The 27466-nt window shown below is 40.3% G+C and overlaps 1 protein-coding gene across 1 annotated transcript in view; it reads left to right on the top strand.

Moving 5' to 3' along the window:
• Positions 1-4406: 4406 nt before the first annotated feature.
• DNAH11 (dynein axonemal heavy chain 11) overlaps positions 4407-27466 on the top strand; it is a 156700-nt gene continuing 133640 nt past the window's right edge. Inside the window, 9 exon segments of the mRNA XM_042802166.1 lie at positions 4407-4549; positions 9775-9964; positions 10711-10810; positions 12099-12212; positions 12215-12303; positions 14628-14818; positions 14820-14859; positions 16592-16914; positions 27133-27244. Coding sequence (XP_042658100.1) covers positions 4407-4549; positions 9775-9964; positions 10711-10810; positions 12099-12212; positions 12215-12303; positions 14628-14818; positions 14820-14859; positions 16592-16914; positions 27133-27244 — 1302 coding nt within the window.

The following is a 27466-nucleotide window of genomic DNA, read 5'->3' as shown; positions in this document are numbered from 1 at the left end:
TTTGTTTGTCTGTGGTGAAGCCTTGAAAAACCCCTGTGTTTATACCAGGACAGCTATTTTCTCTGCCACTCTTTTTCTGATCCCAGAAAAGAGAAGTGGATCAAGCCCAGCAGTGAGGAGCTATATTGCACAGATCAATGGCTCCAAAAAATAAGTGAAGTTGAAAGAAAACAGTTACCTAGTTCTCTTGCTGTTTCCTTGAGAGAGGTGGAAAATGGTTACGTGCTAAATGTTGACCAAATGAAGCACGAAAAGCAAACGGATGGCACTGACAAGAGAGCCAAACTCCAAGCCCTGGCAACAGTGCTGAACTCCGGCTGGCCCCTGCTAAGGGGGAAGTAATTCCCTTTTCTAAGAATATAAGGACAAATGTGCTTACAGAAAAGAAACCAGGGGAGGAAATGTCCCCTGTGCTGCAGAAGAATGAGAGAAGAATTCATCAAGGAGCAGTTTCTTGCACAAAGTGAGAAGGCAAGCCAGCTCCAAACGTCTGTTGGGCAGCAGCCTGGCATGCGGGGGATCGCTGTCCCTAGGCACCACCTCACTATTTGTGCCCAACTTTTGAGAGAGCTTTCCACCAGTCAGCGCTTCGCCCACCCACAGGTACCCGTTTCTAGGGTACGTTGGTAGAAGAGCTCAACTCACAGTCACCATTTAGTTTTTCCTAGATACAACCTGGTTTTCTGGAAAAAAAAAAACCCTCCATGATCACAGAGGTCTTCTCGATGTCTGTGCCCAGAGCATGCACGTATTTTATAAGGATGTTATTGCATTAGTCACACAAAGGAAAACAACTTTTTCTGAGCTGGCCATCTACAGAGGTGCTCTGCAGCTTGGCTGAGCAGCGATTTCACTGACAGCCATGGGCTGATAGAGGAATGAACAGCCTTTAAGTACCAAACTGAAGAAACTTCACAGAGAAACCCATCACACACCAAATGAAACTGGCTTTTTTTTGCAGCTGACATAATGGATGTTTTTCTCAAACATCTACAGATTTTTTGCTTTCACTGGGTTGAAAACATATTCTGCAAATATCTGTATTTTTTTTTTTTTTGTTCTTAATCAGATACAATTAGGCAGCTCTAGCAGCTGTGAAGTTGGGAAGGCAAACACCAGCGACCTGTTTCTTCTTTCTTCTGGAAAAAAGGAAACGAAGGAGCAGTTTTAAATCGCAGTAGGAAAGATTTATTATGCAGTAACTTCAGAAAGCAGCTGGCCTCACACCGCTGTGGAAGAGGCAGTTACTCTTCTCATAACCCGAAGTTTTAAAAAGAGCTGCCCAAATAAAATCATGATAGCTGCAACGCTTGCTTCCAAGCCTCTGTCCCTGTGCGTCCCTGCACCGGCGGCCCAGCAGGACACGTCCCACGGGTGGCGGTGGCGCTGGGCCGCGGGTGGGAACCGGACGTTTATGGTGTGCTTTATTTCTGACACCTTCCCTCTGCGGGGCGGCTGCAGGTGCTGGGGAGCAAGCACGGGCAGACAGCAAACAGTTAACCGACGGCAGTTTTGCAAACATTTGCGAAGGGGGGTGCCGAGACAGGGACCCGTATTCCCCACCTTCCCGGCGGCGGGGAAGGCGGCGACGTCTCGGTGCTGCTCCGTAAGGACCCGATGCTCTAACCGAATCACGAATTCCTCCGAAATCCGGCCGCGCCGGCCCTGCCCTCCTCCCCCCGCCCCCGGGGCGCGGTGGGCGGTAAGTGCGGGGCGGGGAGGGGGGGACACGGGGCGGCGTGGGGGGGCGTGAGACGTGGGGGGGGGGGGGGGGGGGGGGCGGGATAAATGGCCGCGGCGGAGGCAGCGGAGCAGCGCTCGGTGCCTTCCCCGCGGGGCCGTGGGGCGCTCCCGGGCGCGGAGGACACCCCCCCCCCCGCCACTCCGCGGGCGAGTGTCCCACACCCACCCACCCACCCGCGCCGGTGTTCCGCGGGGGCCGCGCTGGCAGCCGCCGCGGGTGCCTCCTGCCGGCCCGCGCGGGGTCGCGGCGGGATCTTCGTGGGCTTTTTCCGCGGAATTGAGGTTTGTGTGGCATCCCCCCCGCCCCCGGGATGAATAGTGGGGAAAAAGCAGCGGGATTGTGTTTCTTTTTGTTTTCTCTCCTTCTCTTTTGTGGTTTTTGTTTGTTTGTTTGTTTGTTTGTTTGTTTTGTTGTTTGTTTGTTTTTTTGTGTGTGGGGGGGGTGGTTTTTTTTTTTGCTTGCTTGTTTGTTTTTAATGCGGAGGGTTGTGTTGTTCTGCAAGTCTGAAGGGTGTAAAGGGTGTAGCGACCTGCAGCGAAGGCAGTGAAAATGTTGGCTCAAGGAAATTCAGTTTTAGCCCAAGACAAAAAAGTTGTTCTTTTTTTTTTTTTTTTTTTTTTTTTTTTTTGGAGGGGATGGGGGATGGACAAAGCCTCAAGCTGATTCCAAATTCCTGGTTTGACCAGCAGGCTCAAAAATTAACTGTTCATGTAACTTCTGTGCATCACCGTGAGGCTGCACATGTATCTCTTCTCAAATAAACGGAATACATTTTAAGAATAGTTTAACTTTTTGATAGAAATCAAGGGGTAGAAATCCTGATGCTTTATAGTGTCAATCTTCCTCTCCTTCCTTCTCCTCCCTTGAATCTTCTGTGCCATTTACTTTGACAAAGGTCATGGATTTCTCCTCCGCTGTACTGGCTCTGTGGCATCTGTGTTCAGAACTAGAAATCTGAGAACTGTGTCAAGTTAAGTCCTGGTTAAAACTCTTTGTGGCAAATGAGTTGTTTTCATGAGTGTAATGTTTGACTGGAAAATCTGTGAAAACTTCATAGCACAGCTCCCCTTCTCCCCCCTCTCCTTCTGCTGATGGAGTTTTATGCTTGTGCCATGGCCAGGACTCTTGCTGTTTCTTACCTCTAGTTGCTGGTCCATGCCAGGAGCATGCTCGCCTTCTCTGAGGGGATTATTCCTCTGCTGAGGAGCTGCCTCAGTCCTTCTTAGTGCTCTGCCTGATACCATTTGGTGGGCTACAACCTAACTGTAAGGGTTACTTAATCCTCTCTGTGCTTGTTGGCGTGGCGGAGTGGACTAACCTCTTGTTGGCATGGCCCCAGGCTGCATCCAGTTCAGACTGTGCACGTCATGGCTTTTAACTTTTTCAGGTAGGTAAAAAGTATTTTGCTTCAATGAAAGTTCAGATTTTGTATTTCTGAGCTAGCAGTGAAATTCACAGTAACTTGCACAGCTGCCAAGTCATGAAATACAGAGCCCTGGCAAACAAGATTGTGAAGAGTTACGGTGGGTTTGGACATGGATACATGCTTTATGGTGAGATTACGCTGTTGGAAATATTCTTTTGGCTGTCACTAATTTAAGGAATCATGCATAGAGTTGAACAGAGTTAGGTCTGTGGCAGTCTCATTTCATGTCCTAAAGCACAACCTCGCTGGTATCTGGAAGTGTGACCCTGATTCTGTACCTGTTAGTTACGATGCAGGCTCTCTGGAAGATGAGAATATACAACTTATTGACAGATCATAGTATAGGTGACTAAATGCAATTATGTATATTGAAATACGGCATCAATGAAAGGTGGTATGAAGTATGCAAGGATGATTTTCAAAAGATGATTTACATGGTCATATTTCCAAGGCCAGAGGCTTGGAAAAGGTCAGTGCATATCCATAGGAAAGCTGGAAAACAGGTTTAGGAGGAAGAATAAGGTGTATATGTGTGTTCACGTAATATGGGTGTTCTGGAAAACATTCTTTGGATTTGCAACTTGCCTGTTTATATACCTTGCTTTCTCCATTCAGTCCCAACAAAACATGCTGAGATTTTTACTTCTCTGATGCATCAGTTGTTGGAGAGCTCTGACGGGTATCTGAGGCTCTCCTCATCTTCTTTATTCTGTCTGAACAGTAGTGCAGCAGTGACATTGTCAGACTGATGACCTGCATCTTACTTGCTTCAGGTGCTACATGAATGGCTTGGAATGGAGAACAACAGAAAAGACCTTCAGTTTGGGACGCTGTCTCAAACACCCCCCAAGCACACAGTAGCATTCACAGAAGCGGAATTTATAGCCAAATACTTGTAATAAAGCAGCAAAAACAGGGGTGAGGTTTTAACAGGCAGCAGAGACAACTGATGCAAAATAATTCTTATGAAAGTAAAAAAAGTCACTCTTTAGAACACAAAGCTACTCCACTCTCTGTAGGCTCATCAGAGATGGCTTGTTGCTGGAGGCTTAGGTCTGTGTGGCGTGTCACTCTTGCTTTCTTTTCTTTGCTTTTCATATAATGGATGTGACTGCTGTCATCTGAATTGTTTACAGCACGAAATAGATATTCTGTCCTGTGCTCGGGTCTCTGGAGCCACCCTCGATGCAGTGATAGGTGGTGTACTTCTTGTCCAGTGTTATGTCATTGCGAGAGATGGGGGATGAGTCACTTCCCTCGCCGGCAGTGATGACTAACCGCTTCTCCTTCGGGAGCAATGACACGCTGAAGCTACCGCACCAGCCGTTAGGCACGCAGGGAGTCATCACCTCAAATCCGCTATCTGCTGACTACATGATGTAAAAACAATTTATTAAGTCATGTGATTAAAGGCTTTTATGGCTCATAAGGGAGGAAGGCTTGTAAGAAGGTAATAAGAAACAGAAGTATTTAGTTTTCCACCAGTTTTCCCAAAGTTGTGCTGCTTCTGAAATGTAAATCAGAAGAGATTTGTATACAAGGTTTCAAAACTTGTCTTATAAGAGTTATGAGGATTAAGCTATAAAAACAAGTGCTTACATAAGATTTTCTTAAAGAATAAGGCATATTTACAATCATGTATGTGCAATTTCTTCTAGTGTACATGTCTTAAAGTTGCATAGAAACCTCTTGTTTTATTAACAACACCACATAAAAGACACTCAGAATTAGTGCTAGATGCAAAATGGTTGTTTGTTTGTTTGGGTTTTTTTGTCTTGTAAAATTTCTGGGAATAACATGGAATATTTCATTGTGAAGTATAGTTGAGTTTATGGGAATATCTTAAAGAAGAAGTAGACAGCCTGTAATCCAGATCAGACTCCTACCTTTGCAATAAAAATTCCCTTAAAATTGCATTTGAAGCTCTGCATTAAACTGGTGGTGGATCTACGCTTGGTACAAAATGGCGATGTCGTGGATGTGAAGGTGTTATACTGTTCTCTCCAGGTCCTGAGTCATGCCTGAGGTCCTGACCCTGATTATCTGAGACTCTTTCCCAAATTTTTGAGAAGTGTTGGCTCATCAGTATAACACGTTTTTAAGAGGAAACACCCTAGTTCTGAGTAAATTTTTGTAATTACAGATCCGAGATCAAATTTTGGATTGAGGAAGAGACCAATGTGGTGGTTCATGTCTGTAGTTGGGATTCAGGAAACCCAAATTTAAGACCAGGACAGCCAAACAGGTTTCACAGAACAGTTTTAGTTGTTATTCCTGCATTTCTACGAAAAATTGATGTTCCAAGAATAAATGTGTGCCATTTATGTCACAGTATTACAGATACTGTGTATAAATACTGATGGCAATAACAAAAAGAATAGTTTTCATCTTCCTGTCTTTTAGTACTTTGTTAGCAGCATTCTGGTTTCAGGCTGGTCATTATCTTGGCGGTTTGATCTTGAGAGACAGCAGTTATGAATAGGGGTAGGGATAGAACTGCAACTCTCCTGCCGAGAAGGAAATCTCTTCCTGATTGAAGCCCATAACAAAACTCCCATCAACTTCAAAGGAGAAGGATTTCAAGCACAGCAACCTGAATGCATCTGAAATCCACTGTTGGGCGGTTTGGAAAGGTCAAGGGTTTTTTTAAAGATTAGTAAAGGAAGAGAAAAAGAATGAGAACAAATCGTGACTAGCAAAAGAGAAGAGGAAGTTGACAGCTAAGTTCACAGTTTGTTGCTAAATCTGTGTTTATTAAGGAAGGTGATTTTGTGAAAGCTAATTTAGGCATTCAGCTGGCTTGGGTATTTCTGTTTAAAATGAGAATGGGATTATTTTTGCTTTGTTTTGATGTTGTGGAAACAAATATCTAAGATTTGGTTGTCACATACAGTATAGCACTATTGTGGCTGTTTACTTAACTAGCATATTCTGTAGAGAGAAGCCAAAATTTCCCAGCAACAGCACCTGCTAAAAGTTTTTAACTTAAATATTTCAGAACTTCCAGTCTCTGTGTGTTGCTCATCTGTGTTATGAAAAAAAATAGTCTTCAACAAGAAGTGTGTAAAATTTTATTTTAAAATTAAAATATTTTAAAACCTTTTGCAAATGAGAGACTAAATGAGAAATGAAGGTTTAGAGATTTTGACATGAATTTAGTGCTCGCTTAGTATATACACCAGGAGTTTCATTTGTAGTCTTGATATTTAAATCTAGCCTCTAAACTCCAGTGACACCTCATATCCTGACTTGAATGTTCAACAACGGAAAAATATCCCGAAATGTCAGTTTTGTTTCTCTTTTCCATACTGGAGCAAACTCGAACCTTAGCAGAATTATGAATTTTGGGAAGTTTAAGGGGTTTATTATGTTAAGGGAGCATAACTTCCATCTTAAAGCCACAAATGAACTCATTAGATGAATGTCTGCCTTACGAGTCTCTGGGGAGCATGCACGCAGTGTAAGACATGCCCTCTTCATGGATGAGCTGGGAACTGGCCTGAGTGCCAGGTCCGAGGGGAGGGTTTGGGGAGGGGAGGCCAGGCTGCTGCCGGAGCTGGCAGCGCTCAGCTGCAGGCTTGGAGGGAGCGTGAGCTTCAGAGTGCTCAAGAAACCGTTTGGTACTCTATCAGGGCCTCATAAACTACATCTTGGGAGGGGGATGATGGTTAAAACAGATAAACGGAAGCACTGTGCTGCTCATCCTAGCTTCTCTACCTCATTTTTTTTTTTTTTGCCCACTTGCTTACACATCACAGTTGAGTAATGTTTGCAAAGCGACAGGAATGCTGAGGCTGCTCTTGTGCTATTCATGTCTTTGCTGTCAAAACAAGGAAAACTGAACCCTAAAAATGAACCTGGAGCTTGTAACTCCTTGTGCAAGAGCAGATTTGCATCACTATTTTCCTTATTACTTCCCTTTCTGTTACTTCTCAGTTTCTTGTTTGTAAATCACTCCAGCAGAGTAAATGGGACGCGGTACGGATGTAGCAGCACATCTTTAGCTGCACTAGGCCCTAAAACTGAGTTCATACCAAGGGCCCAGCTCCCTGAATTCTGTAACTAAAATGTTGCTTATCGATTTTGATGTTTGGCAATAAAACACTTCGAGCCTTCCGAGGGCCTGAAGTGACTGAAGTCCATACGCTGTTGAAGACGTTGCTCCAGGAAGCTCACTTGGGATACTGGTGTGAAGTTTTAATAAGTCTGTTATGGCGTGGACCTGATTCAGCAAAGCACTTTGATTTGAGCATGTGCTTAATTTTGTCATGACAAATAGTGACATACTTCAAGTTCTCATACGCTTTCCTGAGTGGAACTCTGGACTGACACGGTTTAAGAAGCAATGTGGAGAGAAGTTAGGAAACGTTTATGTAGTGAAAGAAGATGGATTTAAAATAAATGTGTGAACTGGAGCAAAATTCATAATCGGCATTATGCATTTGCACCACAGAAAAACTATCTTTCCAAAGGATATCAGAGGTGCCTGTTTCTAGGAAGTAATTTAAACATGAGCTTATAGCCTGCAAGTACACTTGATGTAACTGGTATGTATTAGTGGCTATTAAACCATGGAGATTTGTGCTACTAATAGGATTTGTTTCTCCTGTTAGAAAGATGCTGGGTAGAGGGGGTCTAGCACTATGGCTCCTCCCCTCTCCCTCTACTCCCCATCTGTTTCTATTTTCTGAGGGAAGGAGGATAGAAATAATAAAAGTGGTGTAAACTTCTGCGTTTCTAAAGCTGCTCAGTATTCATTTTCAGCTGACTAGAGAAGTAATACTGTCCCAAACATAATTTCCATCTACAGATCAGTTTGACTGAGATTCAAGTACATATTCATGTTGATAGAAAAAGAAAATAAAAAGCTGCTTTTGATTCAAATAGTCATGACTTTGAGAAGTGTGGCTTGGGTTAGCTTGTTCTTCTCAGATTTAAAGAAGCAGTTTGCAGTATGTCACCAACAGCCAAGTTACTGTTATTACTGATTTGTAATGTCACTTCTCCCACTTCTCCTCTAGGTGTTAGTACCTATCCTAAGCAATAAGGGAAACCATACATCCTAGCCAGGTTTCATTTCCCAAGACTTAGAGCATCATGTAGAAATCATGAAAAAGAAAACACAAATTATGAAAAGACTGATGTCAGAAAGAACTCATCTTCCCATTCCCACAGTTGCAGCAAAGACTGCCTTGCATCAAATACGTGCCGAAAATAAGTGAGGAAAGACTACTGTGTGACCTATGCAATGTAGGAGGGGAGAAAAAAAAAAAAAAAGCAGCGGGCTGCATTTTGGTGATTTTTTCTTTTTTTTTTTAATTTGAGATGTAAACATAGTAAATTGAATTGAGAAAGTAATTAAATTCTTAGTGTTCCAAACATAATATTTTTATTAATCCATTTTTTCTAAGCATTAGAAGGTGTTTTAAAGTGTTTTCTGTGCAATTGATATATTTTAAACACTGTAAATGCTCTATCATATGAAAACATGAATTTCAATGACTTTATATTTTGGGTTTATTAATTTCAAAGGCAAGACTTAAGATGTCCATAGAGTCACCAGAATCTGGAATCACATGAAGGTATGTTTCCAGAGTACAAAATAAGGTTATTCTGTTGAGTTACCTTTTAAATGTGTTTCCAATAGATTGCACTTCTCTGTTGCCTTGAGTATTTAATGTGAACTGAACTCTTTTCATAAAAGGCGTCTTACTGTTTTCTGAGACTAGTACTAATCTCAAAAGATGGCATCAAAAATGAGTATGGCACTAATCATTGGGATGTGCATCTGTTACCTGTAGAAACACCAACAATAGGAACTATGTCCCAGGGAACTCACAGTTTAAGTAAACCAAAGGCTTGATTTCAGTTTAGGACTGACTGTATACAGAGAAGATTGATAATCAGTTCATGGATAAGTGAAGGTTTATAATCCTGTCAATAATAAATGATTTTGAAGGCCCTGGTTGGGGTCAGCTCCTTGCTGTACGTCATGGCACTGAAGCAGGTATGCCAGGCAAGTATGGAGCTAAAACTGAGGCAGAACAGATGAATTTGCTTGAAAGGACTGAATGGGGAAAAATAGTGTGAAAGGGAGAATGTAAACTTTAATGTGCCATTAATATTTTATTAGAATGCTTTGCTGTGTATTATTAGTGACTTTTTTTGTAAACACTGACAAAGTGTAATAAAAAATACATTACATTAAATAAAGTCTATTTGACGTTAACTATCAGCATTCATTCAAACACCAAATTACCATGTAACTTACTCATTAGGAAATTAAACAGTAAAGTGCAGATTTTTCACACTTGGAATAATTGCAAGGAACCATTCAAAGGATCTGCTGCCAGTAATTTCTGAGAGGGTGTTTGGCCATAGTTTTGTTTAGTAAATATATATGGAAGTGTGATCTGTGTCTTCATAAACAGCCTTTTAGCTCTGTCTTGAGGGTTTGTTCATATGATTTTCCTCTTTTCAGAACTAAATTCCAAATTTGTGGTGTTCATCCTTGAATGTAAAGGGGAATGGGGGGAGAAAAGCTCTGTACTATCATGGTACAGTACTTGCTTTGAAATTCAGGGGCTTTTTTCCTATTTTTCAGACAAGTTTCTAATTCCAGGGCAGCACTACATGCCATTGAATCAATAGTTATTGGGTGGTCACATCAGATTCATCACACTGTGTGTAGGGATTCTGCTGAACCTCTTCTGCATGGCCGTCATCTAGACCCCCAAACTGAGCTGAACTTCTGGAAAGCAAGAAAAGACAGTCTTTTATATATAAGTAAGCAAGTTAGTGATTTCAGGTGTTACGGTAGACAAGAAGAGCATGCTTTTGGCTTGCCTTTCTCTATGCACTCTGAAAAATGAGATGCCAAAATTATTTTTTGTGGTTTTATTTTTGCAGATAGCTTATAGTGGTTTCCCAAAGTAGGCAGACTTTACATATGGTACCAAATTAAAACAGAGTTAAACATTAGAGGCCAGTGAAAGTCAGTGATGAAGGGCTGTGTAGCTGTAAGGAATTCTGTTCTTCTTGTCCATGTTTTCTAAATTTCTTCCCATGACATTTCTCAAACTGTGGAGAAAATGAGGTTGAGAACAAAGTTTATATTTGGGAAATTATTGCCAAATTTGGCTATGAAACTGATACTACTGTTTAATTATAATAATCATAGCTTGTTATAAGTGAAACAGCTCTTTTTAATTGAAAAAGATATGCAAGGTTATTTACTTTTGAAATATAAAGTGTTGTTGGGAGCTGTGTTTAATCCTCTCTACTCCTTCCATGCTTGTTATTAGCAATGTTGTGATATCAGGTAAGTGAATATTATGTACAGGCCAGTTCATTCACCACTAAAAGCTTTTGGGGCCTTTCCATGGATTTCAGCTGGCATAGATCATCCTCTTTCTGCTTGAGACATATTTATTCATTAATTCTCTGAGTGCGGTTGTAAGTTGCTTGAGTTTGCCCTTCTACTTGTTTGACAGGTGACCATGATCTTTAATTGCATTCTTTCTACTTTGTTAAATTATAGCTTCAGAGTCCTGTTGTTCAAAAAATGATTAAGATCTCAAAAGCCAAAGAAAGCATCTATTATCCTGCTTCTCAGGGCATTTTCAAGGAAGTAGAAGACGGTAAGGATAGAGTGAATGAGATGTATATTTTGCCTATGTTTATATGTGTGTGTTACAGAATAATCTGTAATTTGTCTTGACATAACATGATGGTAAGATATATCAGGGCTTCCAGGGCATACACATATTAAGTCAGGATCCTTTGTGTGCTGAGCTGCTTCATTATTTGGGTTTTTTTGTTTGGTTGGTTGTTTTTTTGTTGTTGTTGTTGTTTGTTTGTTTGTTTGTGTTTTTTAAACTTTATGTGGATACATTTCCTGTCATAAAAATAGGTGAGAGATACAGCAGTAGCAAAATCAATTAGTATGTGCATTTTTTCAGCATCGCTCCAGATTCTTTAGCTGCAGTAAATCTGTAGACAGATAAATTCTACTGCTAAAAGAAATTAAATAAGGCAGTTAGCAATAAAGAAATATTTAGCTAATATATTACTTCCTATATAAAATTAAATTTTAATGGAATGTAGTGAAATGACAGCTTCTGTAATGTTATTCCGTTTATGATAAACTATCTCTGCAAACAGCTTACACTCACAAGTACAGTCTTGCCTAACTGCAACCTAACTGCTCGTGTGAGTCTGAATCCTCCCTGTGTCATCCCGTGCAGCAGCCCAGAGCAGGCCTGTTGTGCCTTCTGCTGAAGGGCAAAATACCACAAGCTTCTGCAGTCCATGAAAAGAAATGAGTTGTCAGTGTTTGTTAAACATCCAGCTTAAAGCAAATGTGGAGGCCTCTTTCTCTCTGATGAAAACCACCGAGCCATTGAACACAGCACTGGAAGGTGCAGTGGAGCACACAGCCCTTTTCAGAATGTCAAGATGCACTTGCCTCTCGGTGCCAGATTAGTCAGGAGTATTAACTGATACCATTTGACCTTTTGTGATCAGATCTGGCCTGTCCAACGTACATCCTCCTTAAAATGATTGAAGAATTGAGAATATTTTTCTTTCATTCCAAGCTAGAATTGCACATCTCCGTGACCTGGGTATCTGCAATGATTCCTGCTTCTCCTTGGTCTGTTTGGCAGCAGTGAGAGGAACAACAGGCTCGTTATGGAAAGGTGTTAAGCATCCTTAACTACCAGAAGTGGAATGGGAACCATTCTAGTCACTTGACGAGCCTCCATGCACTTTCATGAGAAATCTTTGGCTGAAACATGCTGTGAAAACCTACATATCTTTCTCTTTTAAATAAATGAAGCATGACTTTGCATTCCTCATCAGGGCTAGGCTAGTTTGGAAACTATCATCTCTTAAACTGTAGCATTTTTCCCTTTTATATTTTTACAGCACTTGTAGAAGTGAAAGATATTGATCTGCATCTGAGACCATGGGGAAAATACATTCAGCTGTTTCGAGAGAATGAATTCCCAGAGATCTGTAATTTAATCCCACCTTTATTTCACTCCTGATATGGAGCCACTCAGAGTTCTACAGCATGCCTGTGTGAATAGTAGTTCTGCTACAGGAGTTTTGCAACTTGCTTATTGACCAGGTAGCTTCAAGTAAGGGTAGTAAACCACATAAGTACCTAATAAATACATGTTAATTGATATAGAGTACACCAATAGCAAAGACATTGAATTAATCTGTCTGTTAGTTGTCTAATAAACACCATAATTACATTATAGATACTTTCAACGAGTATTAGATTATTAAATTAGAAGTCGAGCTGAATAATTGCTCATCAGCTGTATCATTCACATACTTTGTATTTAAGAATGAAATATGCTTCTTGTCTAGTGAAAGAAAAATATTCTTCAGAAGTCATATAATCTTTTCGGGTTGGGTTGTTGTTTCTTACAGCAACAGGTGGTAGGTAAGTTTGCTGCCTCTTTTCTTACCATGTTTCTTGGTAGGTATTTCCTTTCATGAATTTCAAAATGCTGGTAGGAGCTACTCAAATCAAGAAAATAGGGGGGTTGCAAACAAGCTGTGAATGAACTGCCTTGATGCATTTTTCTGTCTTCCTGTCATCAGTAAGCTTTCCTGATGCTTCCACTGAAACTCGCTGTTTTGGTGGGAGTATGAGAACTTTTAAATGTTGGCAAGCAAGGCCATTCTGTAGGATTCACTTGTGGAGGCACTCCTGTGGGCCAAGGAACAGGAGAATTCCCTTCAAAGCCAGCCTGTTGTATTTCCTAAATGGTGACCACAGTCCTCCTTCGGGAAGAGCAGGCAGCCAGGCTCCCTGACGTCCCCTGCCAGCGGGGACGAGTGTGCAGCTTCCAGGGTGACCTGTGACCAGGGAGTGAGAGGAGACACCTGGTTCTTTTCTCCTGAAAGAAACAACTCATGGGTCATGTTTATGGAAGTAGGAGGAGGCTTGGCAGGGCTGTGGCTGGACAGGAGCCCCCTGCGTGCACCTGGAGGATTAAATCCGCTTTCTCTGTTACAAGCTTACAGCGGTATCGAAGTGGTGAGAGGGTACGGGGTGCCTCACTCTTTTTTCAGGGGAAAAAACTGTGGTGTGAACATTTGTGTGCTGGAGGCATCCTCTTTCTGGCAGGATGGGAACTGGATGCTTAGATATGTGCTTAGATTTACTTAAATTTGTACTTAGAAGTGCTTAGGTTTGCTTGGGAAGAAAACTTGTTCTGAAGAAATCATTGTTTCCCGTGTCACACATTGCTACACTAGCAGATTTTCCATTTATTTTCATTTTGTCAAACATCTGTTCTATACGGCAAGGCCCCATTTGCCATTTCTTTGACTTCACACCATCTCCTTCCTCCTGTGTTTAAGCTGGGCATTAACAGGCTGACATAAAGTTTTCACTGAAATTAATCTGAATGCCTGGCAAATTATTGCTGTCTGTTAGAAGGCAAGTACTGATGAATGACAGAGCCTGTGCATTCTGATGTCATCCCAAAATAGGAGGTTTCGAAGTGGTGCCAAAAGGTTTGGACAGAGCCATATATTTCTTAGTTTGCAAGGTTTGGAGAAAGAGAGGTCGAGAAGTACCTAGGAGGGGTGGCAATGTGAAGTAGAAGACTATGGCAGGGGGGAGGGGAACAGAATGAAAACTGTGACCAGGTAGAGGTTTTTGTTTCCCCACACACCCTTCTCCAGCCAAATGTGTTTGTATTGCATTAAGTAAAGAAATTAACATCATGTGTTTGATGCAAATCTGCAATAAATGTAAATTATGCCAGTTCTGGATAAACTGATGAAACAAGAAGAACAGAAAACCTATAGTCCCATCCTCATCACTGCTCCCCCCACCCCACCTTACTACATGCAGACCCTGTTATCCATGGATCCTGGTTCTCCCTTTCAGGTTATTCATGTTACTGTCCAGGATTTTACATTAGGTATGCATGTGTTCTAGGTTTGATTCTGGGTTTGGGGGAAGCCCTCTTCCGCTAATTTACTAAATGGAAGAAGTAAGGAGGACTCATGTTGTCAATTCTGTATGTGCTGGCACAGCATATGCTACATGAGAATTACTGCCCAAAGGCTATGGAGGTGTTATGGCAAACAGGTGAATAAATTTCCAGTATCATTTTTATTGGGCAGGAAGAAGTCCATTTACTCTATTTCCTGAATGTTCACTATACGAAAAGTGATACGTAAGGGTCAGCCTAGCTGGAGGGATTTGTAACAGGTTAAACATACTTTGGGAGCATCTCAAAATTGAGAGTTGCATTATGAGGTAATTGACAAACTAGAACAGTTAGAGATAATTTTTAAAAATAATATGTATTTTTTGTGTTCATATATAAAGGAGAAAGTAAAAATGACTGATGTCATGACTGCATTTTAAAAAGTTACTTTTAAAAACTTTTTTCTTCTGCTGTTCATTTATTTACATTCTAGTCTAAGTTGTATCTTTCACCAGAAAATGTTTTCAAGGGAGAAACTGAAGAAGCACTAAGGCATGTGAAAATAGCTAAAACTGCCTTAAAAAACTTTAAGGCTTCATTCTTTCGTCACAGAAACAGACTGGAGAGTTACTTCGCCTTTGGCAAGGGATTTAAACCATGAGATTTCAGATCTGAAATGGTTTTCCAGATTTTTTATGTTCCTCAACATCTTACTGAAGACTGACGTATTCCTCATCATCTATGTTGCTGGACAAATATAGTATCTGAGAAATACAGGCTATTCTCAGTTATACAGACAGCAAAACTCAGGTTTCTAATATTCAGAATTCCTGCATAGGAAGAATTAGGAGTGTTGAATGGGATGAAAATATTGCATGCTGTGCAAGGAGCAAACTAGTACTAGCAGTAAGAAAAATGACAAATGTTTTTCCTAAATCCAGCCCTTCCCAGGGTTTTGAAAGTTGCTGGAGTAAAATGCTACTCTTCACATGCAGCCCATGACTGGGGCTTTCTCCTGAGCATGGCACCTGCCTCTGTTTTCTCCTAAGAACTGGGGAGTCATCTGTTTATAGCTATTAAAAATGTGGTGGTTTGGGCTAGTTCTTGGATGAGGCAGAATAATCTTCACCTCCCCTTTTAAATCTGTGCCAACAAGAAAGGGAAGATGAAAAATCTGAGGTCAGGAGAGGAGTGTAGCATATTTTTCTAATATTGTGGTGAGGTTAGTTCTGTAGGATGGGAGCAGTCATGGCTTCTGGTTCCTGCTCCTGGGGCCTGTTTTTTATGGTTTCCTGAGCCTGGAAGCAGTTGCAGTAGGAGTCTAGACTGGCTGCTGCTTCGGGGGCCCTTCTGGGAAGTGGGAGATTCATTCTGGGGATCCGAGCTGGAGAATTATGTACTTTAGCTCCGCAGTTACTTAGCTAGCGTGCTTCTCCATCCCACCCCTTTCAAATAGGATGAGAGTCAGAAATCCAGTCTTGCGGTGCCTGACAGTGCCCACCAGAGCAATCCCTGACGGGGATTTGGGGTGGATGCAGCGGCTCGTGGCTGTCGGGCAGGTCGAGGCGCTCTGGCTGGGGGGGTAGCTGGAGGTGCTGGGGGGGCAGCCGCCCGCTGTGCCAGCAGTTTTCGCAAGCGCGGCTGCTGGTGCCCATCAGCAGCATCACGTACGGCCACGGCACGTGAACTGACTGTCGCTGACAGCCCCAGCTCTTGGCAAGCGGAGGGGCCCGCTGGGAGCCCTGCCCTGGGCAAGCGGGTCCCTGCCGGGTGAGGGGGCAGCCGGGCGAACCCCCCGTAGGTCGTACTCCTGAGCAGAGGGGTCTGCAGTCCACCGGGAGCCTGCCCGGGGACCCCGCCGCTGGTCTGCTCCGCTGAGGAGAAGAGGTGCTGCGTGTTTCTAAACAGACAAGGAACCGGTTATTTTCCTCCCTTTGGGGCATGAGACAATTACTTCATTCAAGTGAAATCAGAGACCATAGAAATTAATCTGGCACGTGTTACAAAGGAGGTTAAAGTGGGTTCAGTTCCACTCCTCTGAGAAAGATTTATGTTTAATTTTCATAGCAACATTTTGTGCTATAGTAATAAATCTTGTGTTTATACATGAAAGTATGTGCTTAGTAGTGTTTGCTCTTTTTTTATCTAGGCCTTTTTTAACTTAATCTGATAAAATTAAAATGGAGTTAAATTTGTATGTTCAATGGGACAATTCGTTTCCACTTGTGTTTTAATCCTGTGACTCAACCAGGATAAAGCCTTGCTGGAATTACCTGTTGCTCCTTCACTTTTTTTTTTTCCTATTAATTATTTTGAGATGGCAGAGATTTCAACCTCTCATTCTGCCAGACTGGAAGAGAGGGGGTCAAGTGAAGCAAAAAACCACCTCAAATATCAGGTTTGTTACAGGTTTTTGTAGAGGAATACTGTTAATTAGTTTTTATTTATTTGACCTAGGAAATTTTCATTATCATGTTGGAATTTCAAAAGCTGAAAAAGCTGGAGCTTGGTGGAATCAAGGGGAAAATTTTACGTGAGCAGATCTGCAAAATGAATGAAGAGTTTCTGGAAAGCTGTGAGGTTTTCAGAAAGAGAACATATGATCGTGGTAACATTGTACCCTGCACACAGGCGTTTGTGCTGTTATTTCCTTGTTTATTTAAAAGTATCTGTGAACTTGGAGGCTGTGAAACTGGGAATTTTATAGTGCTGAATGGAACTAGGCATGAGATAGACTTCCAGCACAGCTGGGTTCAGTGTCTACCAGTTCTTCTTCAAACCAGGAATTAATTTTCTTAAGAAAAGATTTCTGGATGCTTTCTCCTGATCAGATGGCTGAATTATTTAGAAGTGCCACATGTGGAGAAGCATTCAGATTGCTCTCACCAAAGAATTTGAGTGAATAAAATAAATTTGTACAAAGAGGAATAAAATCCCCCACCAACATTGTCCAAAATTTAAAAAAAAAGAAAAAAAGTTAATTATTGACATACAGTATACAGAACTGGCAGTCAGTTCTATAAGCTTTTTTTCCTGAGTGTTAGGATGTAATTTATATACAGTTCTCATGTAAATAATAAATCAACACTACTTGAAAGAAAGAGGTTTTTAAAATGTTGGTATATACTGATGTCTCACAATAAAAACTAAAATAATTCCTAACACTGTGATCGCTAACAATCATGGTACATATATAAAACAAGTAATAAAATAAAGAATGTTTATTACTGTTCTTTTCATAGTTTGGTGTGTTTTTTTGGTTTTTTTTTTTTTTTTTGTAATTTTCAAGACTTCATTGTTAATTCATAGCTGTAAGTATCAGTAAGCTTGGAAGATGGCGTTTTCTGAAGAATTTAATCCATTTTTAGCATAAGTGCAAATAAAGAAGTACCTTATCATGTCATGTAGCTGGCTTTGCTGCGTGCTGGCTGGAGCACTCGGCTGCCTTCGGCACGGGCTCCGGTCCCAGTGCCCAGGATGCTTCCAGCCTTAGCCTTGGGCAGCCCAGCACAGGGGGGAAGGCAGAGCCCCAGCTGCTCAGCCTGGCAGGACGGCACCAAAATTCCTGCTCTTCTCCTGCCTTTATACCCTGTGGCTTTGTGGAGCAGGGCATCGTTTCTGAGAGTGAAGAGGTATTGATTAAATTCCTGTAGAAGGGAGGAGGCTGGAGAACCCAGGTCTGGCCCCTCGCGGGTGTGTGTCCCAGCCAGGGGGAGGAAAGGCAGCAGTGGGGCGGGGGGCGAGGCACCACCCCTGCAGATTTAATGGGTGCCCCATGATGACTCTTCTTTTCTGTCCTGGTCCAAAAGATCACCATCACTAGCGGGATTCAATCACCCCAAACAATCTACATTTTAAAACATACTTTTTCTAACCTGTTTGCTGACTGAACTTCATTTAAATGAAATTCTTCTCTATTGGACGACCAATTTTTTTAATTTTTTTTTTTTTTTTTACATTTTTTTTTACATTTACACCCACACATTCCTCCCCCCCACAAAACACCTCAGGCCAGCTGAATCTTCTAGGTGTGTCCCTGCCATTTCCCTGTGCTCCTGACACCTGTGTACCCACAAGCCATACTGGGTTTGCACAGACAACTGGGGGGGTGGGCTCAGCCTCCCTGGGGGTGCAAGCTTTGCTGGCCTTCAGGAGCTTGGGCCTACTGCATGGTATTTCTGGCAGTGCATTAATGAGAGAGAGCTCTGCGTGTGCAAGGAACACATAAATTGGGTAAGATTTAAGAGGCAAATTTTCTGAAGCAGACCCAAATCTTGAAGTTGTTATTATTAAAATAATATATATTAATTAGCAGAACATAGAAATTTACTGTTCTGCTAGATGGGGTAGGAAATATATTCTGTGTGTATGCACACTGATTTTTTTTTTCTTGCAAATACATGGCTTGATCTAGGTAATTAAAACCCCAGAGGAATGGTTGTAAACCAGATTTGAAATAAATGAATGGCACAGGTTTCCTTCATGCAGAAGTCTTGCAAAGTTGTTAATGTCTTTGGGATAAAATCCTGGTACTGCTTTAAAATCCGTAACAAAGTTTCCCATGTCTTAAGGTCAGGATTTGCTATGCTGTAATCCTGTACTTCTAAATTTCATTGCTCCTGATAAAATCCCTTATGATTCACACTAAATTCCTGCTAATCCCTGCACAAAGCTACAAAGCAGCCTCCAAAGGGAGAGGTGAGTGGCAGTAGAGACCTAGTGATGCTGTCTTTTTTTTTTTTTTTTACCTTTTTTTCCTTCTGAGGCAGCAGGGTGCTCTGAAGAGTCTTTGTCTGTGCAAGATGTGGTTTCAAGACACCTTTTCTCAGGTTTGTGTATAGTTTGCCTCATTTTGCCTTTACTTCTGTGAAGTTTTCCCTGCATACTTGTTTATATGAAGGCAAATGGTGGTGAGATGTTTGAATGACTGTTTTAAGCTGCTAGTTAAAATACAGCAATTACTGTATTTGGCCAGACTAGATTGAAAGATGGTTTGAGCTGATCTGTTTTTAAGGCAGTGAATCCTTGATGACTTTACCGACTTAGGACAAAAGCAACCTTTCTAGCGTACTTCTGAACAATAATTCTGCATTGTAAGCTTGTTGACTTTGCAGCTTATTGCCAAGTGAAGCATAGTCAATGGGTATTATTTTCAGTTTGAGCCACTCTCACCCAGGTATGCTGGCTTAGTGTTGACAGAAGAAGTAAAAGTGGGATACCAAGCTGTCATCGCTAATTTTTTTTTTTTTTTTTTTTCCCCAGGTTCATCACAAACTATTTGCCTTTGGGTTTGACAGTACTATTCAGGAGCTTTTTCAAACAATAGCTGTCATCTTATCTTTAATTCCTTTGTCAGAAGCTTCAAGGTTCATGCTATTCACTGTATGACATATGAATAGTGTCCACGTATTTCCAGGAACAAGTTTTACATGCTTCTGAATAGACAATATGTGATATGTGTTTGGTTAATAGGTGGGTGGAATTGCCCAAAATCCAGAACAGAGCAGTGGTCTGGTTTGTGGCATGACAAAGGATTCTGACCCCTGACAAAGGATGCTTAGCTTTCAGGGCACAAATGCGGGCTTCTCAGACTGGTTGTCTGAAATGGATCCTTGATGTGTTAAATGTATATATTTTTAAATACATATCACATGCAGTCACAGAACTAAATCTGAATTTCTCTGCTAAGGAGAAGTGCATGTAGTTCATCCAGTCATGTGTTTTGGGTGTATATGTGTGGGTTTGTACAGAGTGTTTAAAAAGAAACCCAAACAAACAAAAAACACATTAGTTGAGGGGAGAGGGGGCTAGAAAAGAAGACTGTTAAATAAAGAAGTTAATTTCATATGCCATTTCCAAAGATTCTGGATTTTATTTAAATGCCCACCTTGACTACTGGTACTTCTATTTTAATCTATTTTTCAAGTGGCTTGCATCAGAAAAGAGATGCAGCCAAGCTGTAAAGAAAAAAAGATTTCCTCAGAGATGATCAATGTTTAATATATTTAACAAAGGAACAAGTGTTGTTTTACGTGTACACGTTACTGTTTGTGTTGCTAAAAGGACAAAGCAGAACGTGTGGGAGATCTCCCTTTAGAGCCAGCATTAATATGCACCTGTATTTTCTGCTCTGGTATGATTTTTCCAAAAGTCCTCATCTGTGACCATGGTTAATTACTTTGCGTATTAATAAAGTACAGCTGCGCTATAGGAAATGACCGTCGTTCTGTTATCTAATACATGTGGTAGCTGCAGATTCTTAAGATAATCTAATCAAATGTAACAGTGGGTCAGAGTCAAAAGATAGTGTTTACATAGTGAGCTTAAGTATTTGAGTAGCTGAAGTTTGATGCTCACAATATCCTCTTTAATGATAATACGCAGAAATAATTTGGGCTTGTAAAAACTTGTTGAGAAGTTCTTTGTTTAATGCAAGGGTTAACAGAGTGAAACAGCATAAAAGTAAGGAGTAATATTATATGGCATAGATGGCTGTGCCAGATAGGCATTAGGCTCTTACCTAAACAAAATATTGTAATAATTTCTTTCCTTGAATATCTGTATCACTAGTATGTACATGTATTGATCTTGCACTAGTACACACACGCACAGATCTTACAATGTTATTTAAAAATAATCTGTAGTGCACAGCAAGTGCTTCAGTCGTTAACTCGGTTTCTGTAAAAGAAACAAACCAAAAGCATCACAGTTAGATTGCATAGATCATAGTTCATCAGTTAAAGTAGGACTGAAAAACCTGAAATACAGTTTGTTCAGTGAGAGATCTGAGCTGTGTTTAGCATAACCATATGTTGCCCATTAGCTTTTCTTCCCATTGGAAATACATGCATTTTGTACAGTTGTGGGTGTGTTGGTTGTTTTGTTTTGTTTTGTTTTGTTTTTTAACATTACAGGAGTTTGAAGATGATTATACTTAATTTAAAGCCGAACCCCCTGGATCTGAACAGATGTCTTGCCTCAGTTCTTTGTGTAAGATTTCATGACTGTTCAAGGTCACTACCCATACACATGAAACTGTTCTTCATTTATTATTAGAAAAATAGTTTTGTGCATTACTTAAATTATACTTTATATCTAGGTAAGCTATTTGTGAATTGAATGCCTCGGAATACTGACTAACATGTATTTCAGCTGCAGAACCAAACTGAGTTCTTGGATTCTGTTCTCATTTTAATGATGATCTGGTCCTTTTTGGAAGTTAACCCATAGCTAAGGCCAGATCTAAAACTAAATTCAAAGAAACTGAGAGATTCCCTGATGACTAGCAATCTGTATTTGCACTTGACTGCACAAAGCACAGAGAGTCTCCTGGATGGCAGATGTATCCAGGCTCTCCATCCAGTGTAGCATATAGTTAGCCTGGGTAGTTGGAGTGTGTTTCTGCATCAGTACGTATTATTTTTAAGCAGGAATAATTAAAATGTAAGATAGGGAACAACTGATTAGAAACAGTTCTTCAAAATACGATTTAGGAGTTGTCCTACGTAGAACCTGAGTATGTGATGTCATGTTATTAAGAAAGAGGTAAGTATGTAAGATGTTCAAATGGGTGATTGTCCTGAAAGGCACAAGGAGAATTCTCACATTTTAATCACCCCCGATGAGGCCTCCAATGGAGTATTGTGCCCAGGTATAATAAGCATTACATTTCAGTAAAGATCATCTGTTGATGGTTATTGAGGCTGAAGAAGAAAAAACAGAGAACAGACATAAATCTTCGAATGCATTAAAAACTTCTGCGTACAGGAAGGAAGGAGTCTGTTCTCTGCATCCAGGACATAATGAACATAATGAAAGTGCAGAAGGTTCAATGGTGACTGGGAAAACCACTTTATGCCAAGTGTAATGAATTGCTAGAATAGATTGCTAGGGGAGGTGACAGGCTCTTCATTATTCAATCATCTTTTAAGGAGGGCTAGAAAAACATCTCTTGGAAATGGCATAGATACAGAAGACCTTGTCTGAGGGTGGGAACACAGACTAATTACTCTTGAAGTCCCTTTTAGACATACTTTTCTATGACATTGTATGCATCATGCTCAAACTGTGTCAAAGTATTGCAAATTAGTTGTGGTAAGTATAAGGCAGTAATAATTAATAGTTAACTACAAATTTTGAGTAAATTAATTTTCCTTAGGGTGTGACTTTCAGCATCGTTAGCAGTTCAAATTAGTATCCTTCATTTAATGCTGGCATTTACCCTGTTTATTTCCAAACATATTTTCTCACTGAATTCAGAGAATACGTACAGTATTAAATCTGCTCTTTCAAAAGGCAGATAACTTGTCTTATATTTAAACATAGCAAGGAGAATGGAAGAATGCTTATCCTCAGAGAAGTCACTTCTGCTTGTCTCTTTTTTGTTAATTTTTTACAGCAGTAAGCTTTTTTTCTCAAAAAAACTCATTAACATACTATTAAGACTTTGAATTTGTGTGAGACACTGGAAGAAGAGGCTAGTGATTTAGAGAGAATATATCTGGAAAAAGGGGAGAAAATGTGCAGGGTAGGACTTAAAAAGTATCTGGAGTGCGCAGTATATGCCTGGATCTGGAAATCCTAGTTCCATACTTTCTATAGCATTCTAAAATTCATCTGTTTAGCACAGTTTAAGAGCATATTTGGAAATATGTGGTCTGTTTATCCCCACATGGCACATACTGACAGTAGAGCTTGGTACGATTCCAATCTTTGTACTTCAGAAACATTTTGGATGAGATTTCAAGTTGAGTAGTACAGAAAGAGAATTCTAATGCTTACTTTGCTGTTTGTTTTCTTTTTTTTTTTTTTTTTCCTTATTTGCTTTCTAAGCTTTTAATAATCTTTGGAAGCTTTCTAAAAAAAAACCCCTGTCATTATGGAGATATTTAGCCCAAATTACAATATGTTATTGGAAATGTTTGAAGAGCTAGATAACTGCAAAGGTATAAGTGATGAACACAATAAGGTATTGTACAATGCAAAAATCAGGGATTTTCTTGTTAGTTCATAATGGCTTAATTTCTGTTCTAATAAGCAGGTGTAAGAAGGGAATTAAATAATTAACAAAAATGTGCTGGTTACTTCAGGAAATCTTAGATAGTTCAAAGAATGGAAGGAGCGAATACAGACATTTTAGTCCCGCTTCTCATCTCTGCCTCACCTGTAAGTGTTTGTAGTCACTAATTCAGTGGAAAGTTAGCAGCCTTTAAAAAAGGCACTGCTAATCACTGAAAAGTATGATCTGCATTGTATGGTCCCTTACATGTGAATTATACATCTATGTTATGCATGTGTACAGTTCAAGTTTTGTGGTATCTTCTGGAAACTACCTGTTTCTGCAGTGAAGCGCGCTCAATAATACGCTCAGAACTGCTTTGTAAGAACTGTAAGAGATTTGTTTGAGGAGTTTTTGGATGAGCCAATAACTAACAAAACCGGGAATTTCGCTGCTTTAGGACAACACTAATGTATCCCATGTAAACAGCATTATTGTTCTATGGTGACAGCACTGTCAGAGATACCCATGTGGGACCTAGACATCGAAGGTATTTGAAAATTGTGCCTTGTTTCTCCTTCTCTTTCATGATCCTTCAGTAAACATGCTTTTCAGTGGCAGCACAAAGGACAGAGAGCTCCTGTGAGAGAATTGGACCCACCTGAATTAAATTATTGAGTAACAACCTCTCCAACTGTTGACCACTGACATAGCTACTAAGATATAAGGGGCATATCCTCCTTCTTTTCCCAGAATTGTATTGTTCCCAGCATTCTCACTACTTGCTTTATGCATCTTTTCCCCTCCGGTTCTGTTTGGTAAGGCTATGGCTAGCTTAAAAATGGCCAGCATATATAGAACTTCATCTAAAAATGAATTATATGGGAAACTAAAACTTTTCACCATAATTTCATTGTGAATTGCTGTCGTTAAATAAAGAAAATTAATGAGGCATGTTTTTTTCCTTGCAGAGTCTTAGAAGGTCCAGATGCTGCTTTTATTTCTCAGAAATATGTGGAGATGTTGAAATTCCTTGACTAGTACAAAGATCAGACCTACTGTGAATGGAAAGTTCATGTGGATTAAATTTGTCACTTTAATTTAGACCAATTATCTAATTATTTAAGTGCAATCCTAAAAATGGCCTCCTGAGTGTGAATTTTGATCCTAAGCTATGTATGTATATTGTAATTAATCTGTATCTGATCTTTTTCCTTGACTTCCTAGTCATAAAATGACAGTAATATTCTAGGGTCTGAGTAAATCTTAAATCATACTTATTTTGTTGTCTTCATTTTCCAGCTGGGAAATCTAGTTGCCCTATACTTGCTCGGGGGACAGTTCTTACTTTAAACGGTAAAGAAGGTTATTACAGTAGTAAATGGTTTCCTCAGAGACACATAGAGGAATATAATAAAGACAGTTACCTCTTACCCTGTAAGATGCAGTGGCTTTTTAAGTTATCAAGCTTCAAAAAGCCCTTAAATTCCTACTCTTAAGTTGCTGAATACTAATTAAAATATGTCTCCTGTATACTTTCTTATATCCAGTCATCAAATAAATATTCTAATGCCTTCATATCTGGGATTAAATACAAAATAAACAAAAAGTTATGATGTTGAGGCTTCTGAAAGGATAAATATAAACTAAACTCTTTCTTTCTTCCTTCTAAGCTAGTGGCTTCACTGAGAGCTGAAATACCGCTCGATGTTGAGCCAACCCAGCATTCCAGGTTCTGCTTCAGCTGTATACGAGGAAAGGAATAATTTTGCAAAGGTTTGTGATGGTGGGATATGTTAGCAAAGGGTGTTTTGGTTTTTTGGTTTTTTTTTTTTTTCTTCCCCCATCCTTTGCAGCTTGTATGCATGCGTGTGAGCACGTGCATGGCTCTAACTGTCCTGTTGCTGGAAGGAAACCCCACATCTCTGTCTAACAGAATCCCACCCGCAGCTTACGCTTCAGCTTGCAAGTGGCCACCGCTGAGCGTTAGATACCAGCAGGCACCCCCAGCCTGGATCTCCCAGGGTGTGGGTCCAGTTGCCTTCCCTTGGCTTGCCTTCTGCCCAGCAGCCTGTTCCTTTTGATGGCATTCCAGGTCTGCGTGGTTTCCCTGTCATGCTCTGTAGAGCTCCCTCAAAGAACTGTTTGGCCCAGCAAAGTGCATCGTATCGCGTGTGGGACATTAGAGGGATTTCATCCTGTCTGTGTCTTTCCCCTGAACAGTGTATTGGAAACCTTGGGCTTGTTCAGCTGCACAAGAGACTAATGCAGACTACTCTGGAGTTTGAATATCCTCTGATTGGAAAGGGGCTGAGAACTATTGATGATCAGCTAAAAAAAGCAGAGGAAGGATGCATGTGGCAGGCAACAGCCTGCTGGGACTGCATCAAACAAGTGAAAATCTCAATGTGTGATTTGGAGCAGAGAGTTCAGCAATCAAAGGAAAATATTAGATCAGTCCAGGGAATTATGAATGCTTGGATGGAACACGCTCTCTTTTTCAGGAAAGGAAAAAAAAGCTCTCTTATACCTGGATGACAAAGGAGAAAGACTTGCTAAAATATACAAAATACTGCAAGAAGGTAGCCACCAGATCCATCCTCTTGTTGAGGTAATGGCCAAGTGAGCTGTATTTTGATGTGGTGATATGGGTGTTAAATATTTGGTTATTAATACTTTTGTTCAGTTATTTGTGTAATAGCACAAATTGCAGAAAAGTTCGAGACTGATGTTTGAAGACAAATAGGGAGAAGAGGGAATAATTCTGGGCAGCATTTGAAAAGAACATTAGTGCTTGTAAAAGTTGGTAAATTGGGAATGACTGGCAAGCTGCAGTCATGGTAGTGCTGTGGTCTCATTTTTGTACCTGAGCTCTGTTGTTCCTGTGATCTCCACAGGCAGAGTAATTTCTGCAGCTGGAGAAATTGTCCAGAAGCACTTTATTGCACTAGATATGTTGTGAAATTATCTTGATTGGAAATGTGAATATTCCTTCCTTATATGTGTAATTAAAAATACACAACAGACAATTCCCTGGTTTACTTTCGAATGCTAAATCAGATTATAATATCCTTAAATAGGAACTGCTGGATTACGTGACTACAAGTGATATGTTGTACAGTGACTGAGTCGGAGAACTTAACTTGAATAAGGTGTGAATATAGATGCGGGTTTTTTGTCTCTGCCCCATTTTTGCTAATTTTTTGAGGGACCTGCTGTGTTTACTGCAAGAAATTTTTATGTCTGTTAGCAACATTAATATTAGTGTTACTATCTGGAGTACCTTTTAGTTCCATTCCAGACTTAATTTTACCTGTATTATTGCCTTTATAGTATTGATATTTATTTTAAAAGGTCAAAACAAAAGTCTCTTTTTAGCATTTAGTTAAATATAACAAGGGTTGCAGTATGAGCAAACATGAAGAAGTATCCTTACGGAACATGCATATTCCATCAAAGTTGCTGTATTGTGTGATAGTTTTCTACCAACCTGTAGTCTTTTCAATGCAGGGATACCTTCACCCTTGCACTGAGTTTAGCTATTGTAAATGCAATTCCAGGGAGGTTCAGGAGTATTCTACCCTGACCAGAGTATGGTCCAGGAACACACTTGATGCAAATATCAATAGATATCAATAAGAAATATTAGGCAGTGTTGTTTTGCAATATACATAAATTATATAAAATTATACTGAAACAAGGAGGTATACAGAATGAAGATGTACATTATTGCAACCACATATTAAAGTACTTTGCAACTGTTTTTTCTTTGCTTATTTAGGGAAATTTAAAGCTCTTCAAAGCAGATTTTTGCTCAGCCTCTTGGAAGATTTATATAGAGTACATTGATGTTTTGGTCAGTGGTTTATATAACACTGTAACTCGTTCTTTAGAGTTCCTTTTGGAAAACATGGAAGACAGTTTGAAGCAAGCTCTGCTTTTTCAAGCACAAATGATCCCTTACTGGCTGAGATACTCAGTTTAGACCTTCTCTAAATAGAGAGGCTGGTGATGGCTTTTATGACCTAGTAGATGAGCTCCTGGGTGATGTTTTCCGAATGTCTGCCCAGGTGAAAAGGGTAGCAGCACAGCTGGGATCAGAACACTACCAGGTACAGCTTCTCCTCTTGTGTTTGGAAATAATTAATCCAATTAATTGTAAGATGCAATAAGTTTTATTTTTATTTGCAAACTCATTTAATATCATCCAGTCTTCAAATCCTGAGCCTCATCTGTTCTCAGTTACGCAGTTTATAGAGGCACAGTCCCATTCATCTCCAAAGGATTACTCATGCTTTCACCCACTTCTGCAGCTGTGAGCAGCAGAATGAAGT

This window comes from Tyto alba, unplaced genomic scaffold (assembly GCF_018691265.1).
Source record: "Tyto alba isolate M040663 unplaced genomic scaffold, T.alba_DEE_v4.0 Super-Scaffold_38, whole genome shotgun sequence".
In the NCBI taxonomy this organism is placed as follows: domain Eukaryota; kingdom Metazoa; phylum Chordata; class Aves; order Strigiformes; family Tytonidae; genus Tyto; species Tyto alba.
The sequence above is the reverse complement of the archived record's forward strand: the minus strand, read 5'-3'. Positions and strand labels throughout refer to the sequence as shown.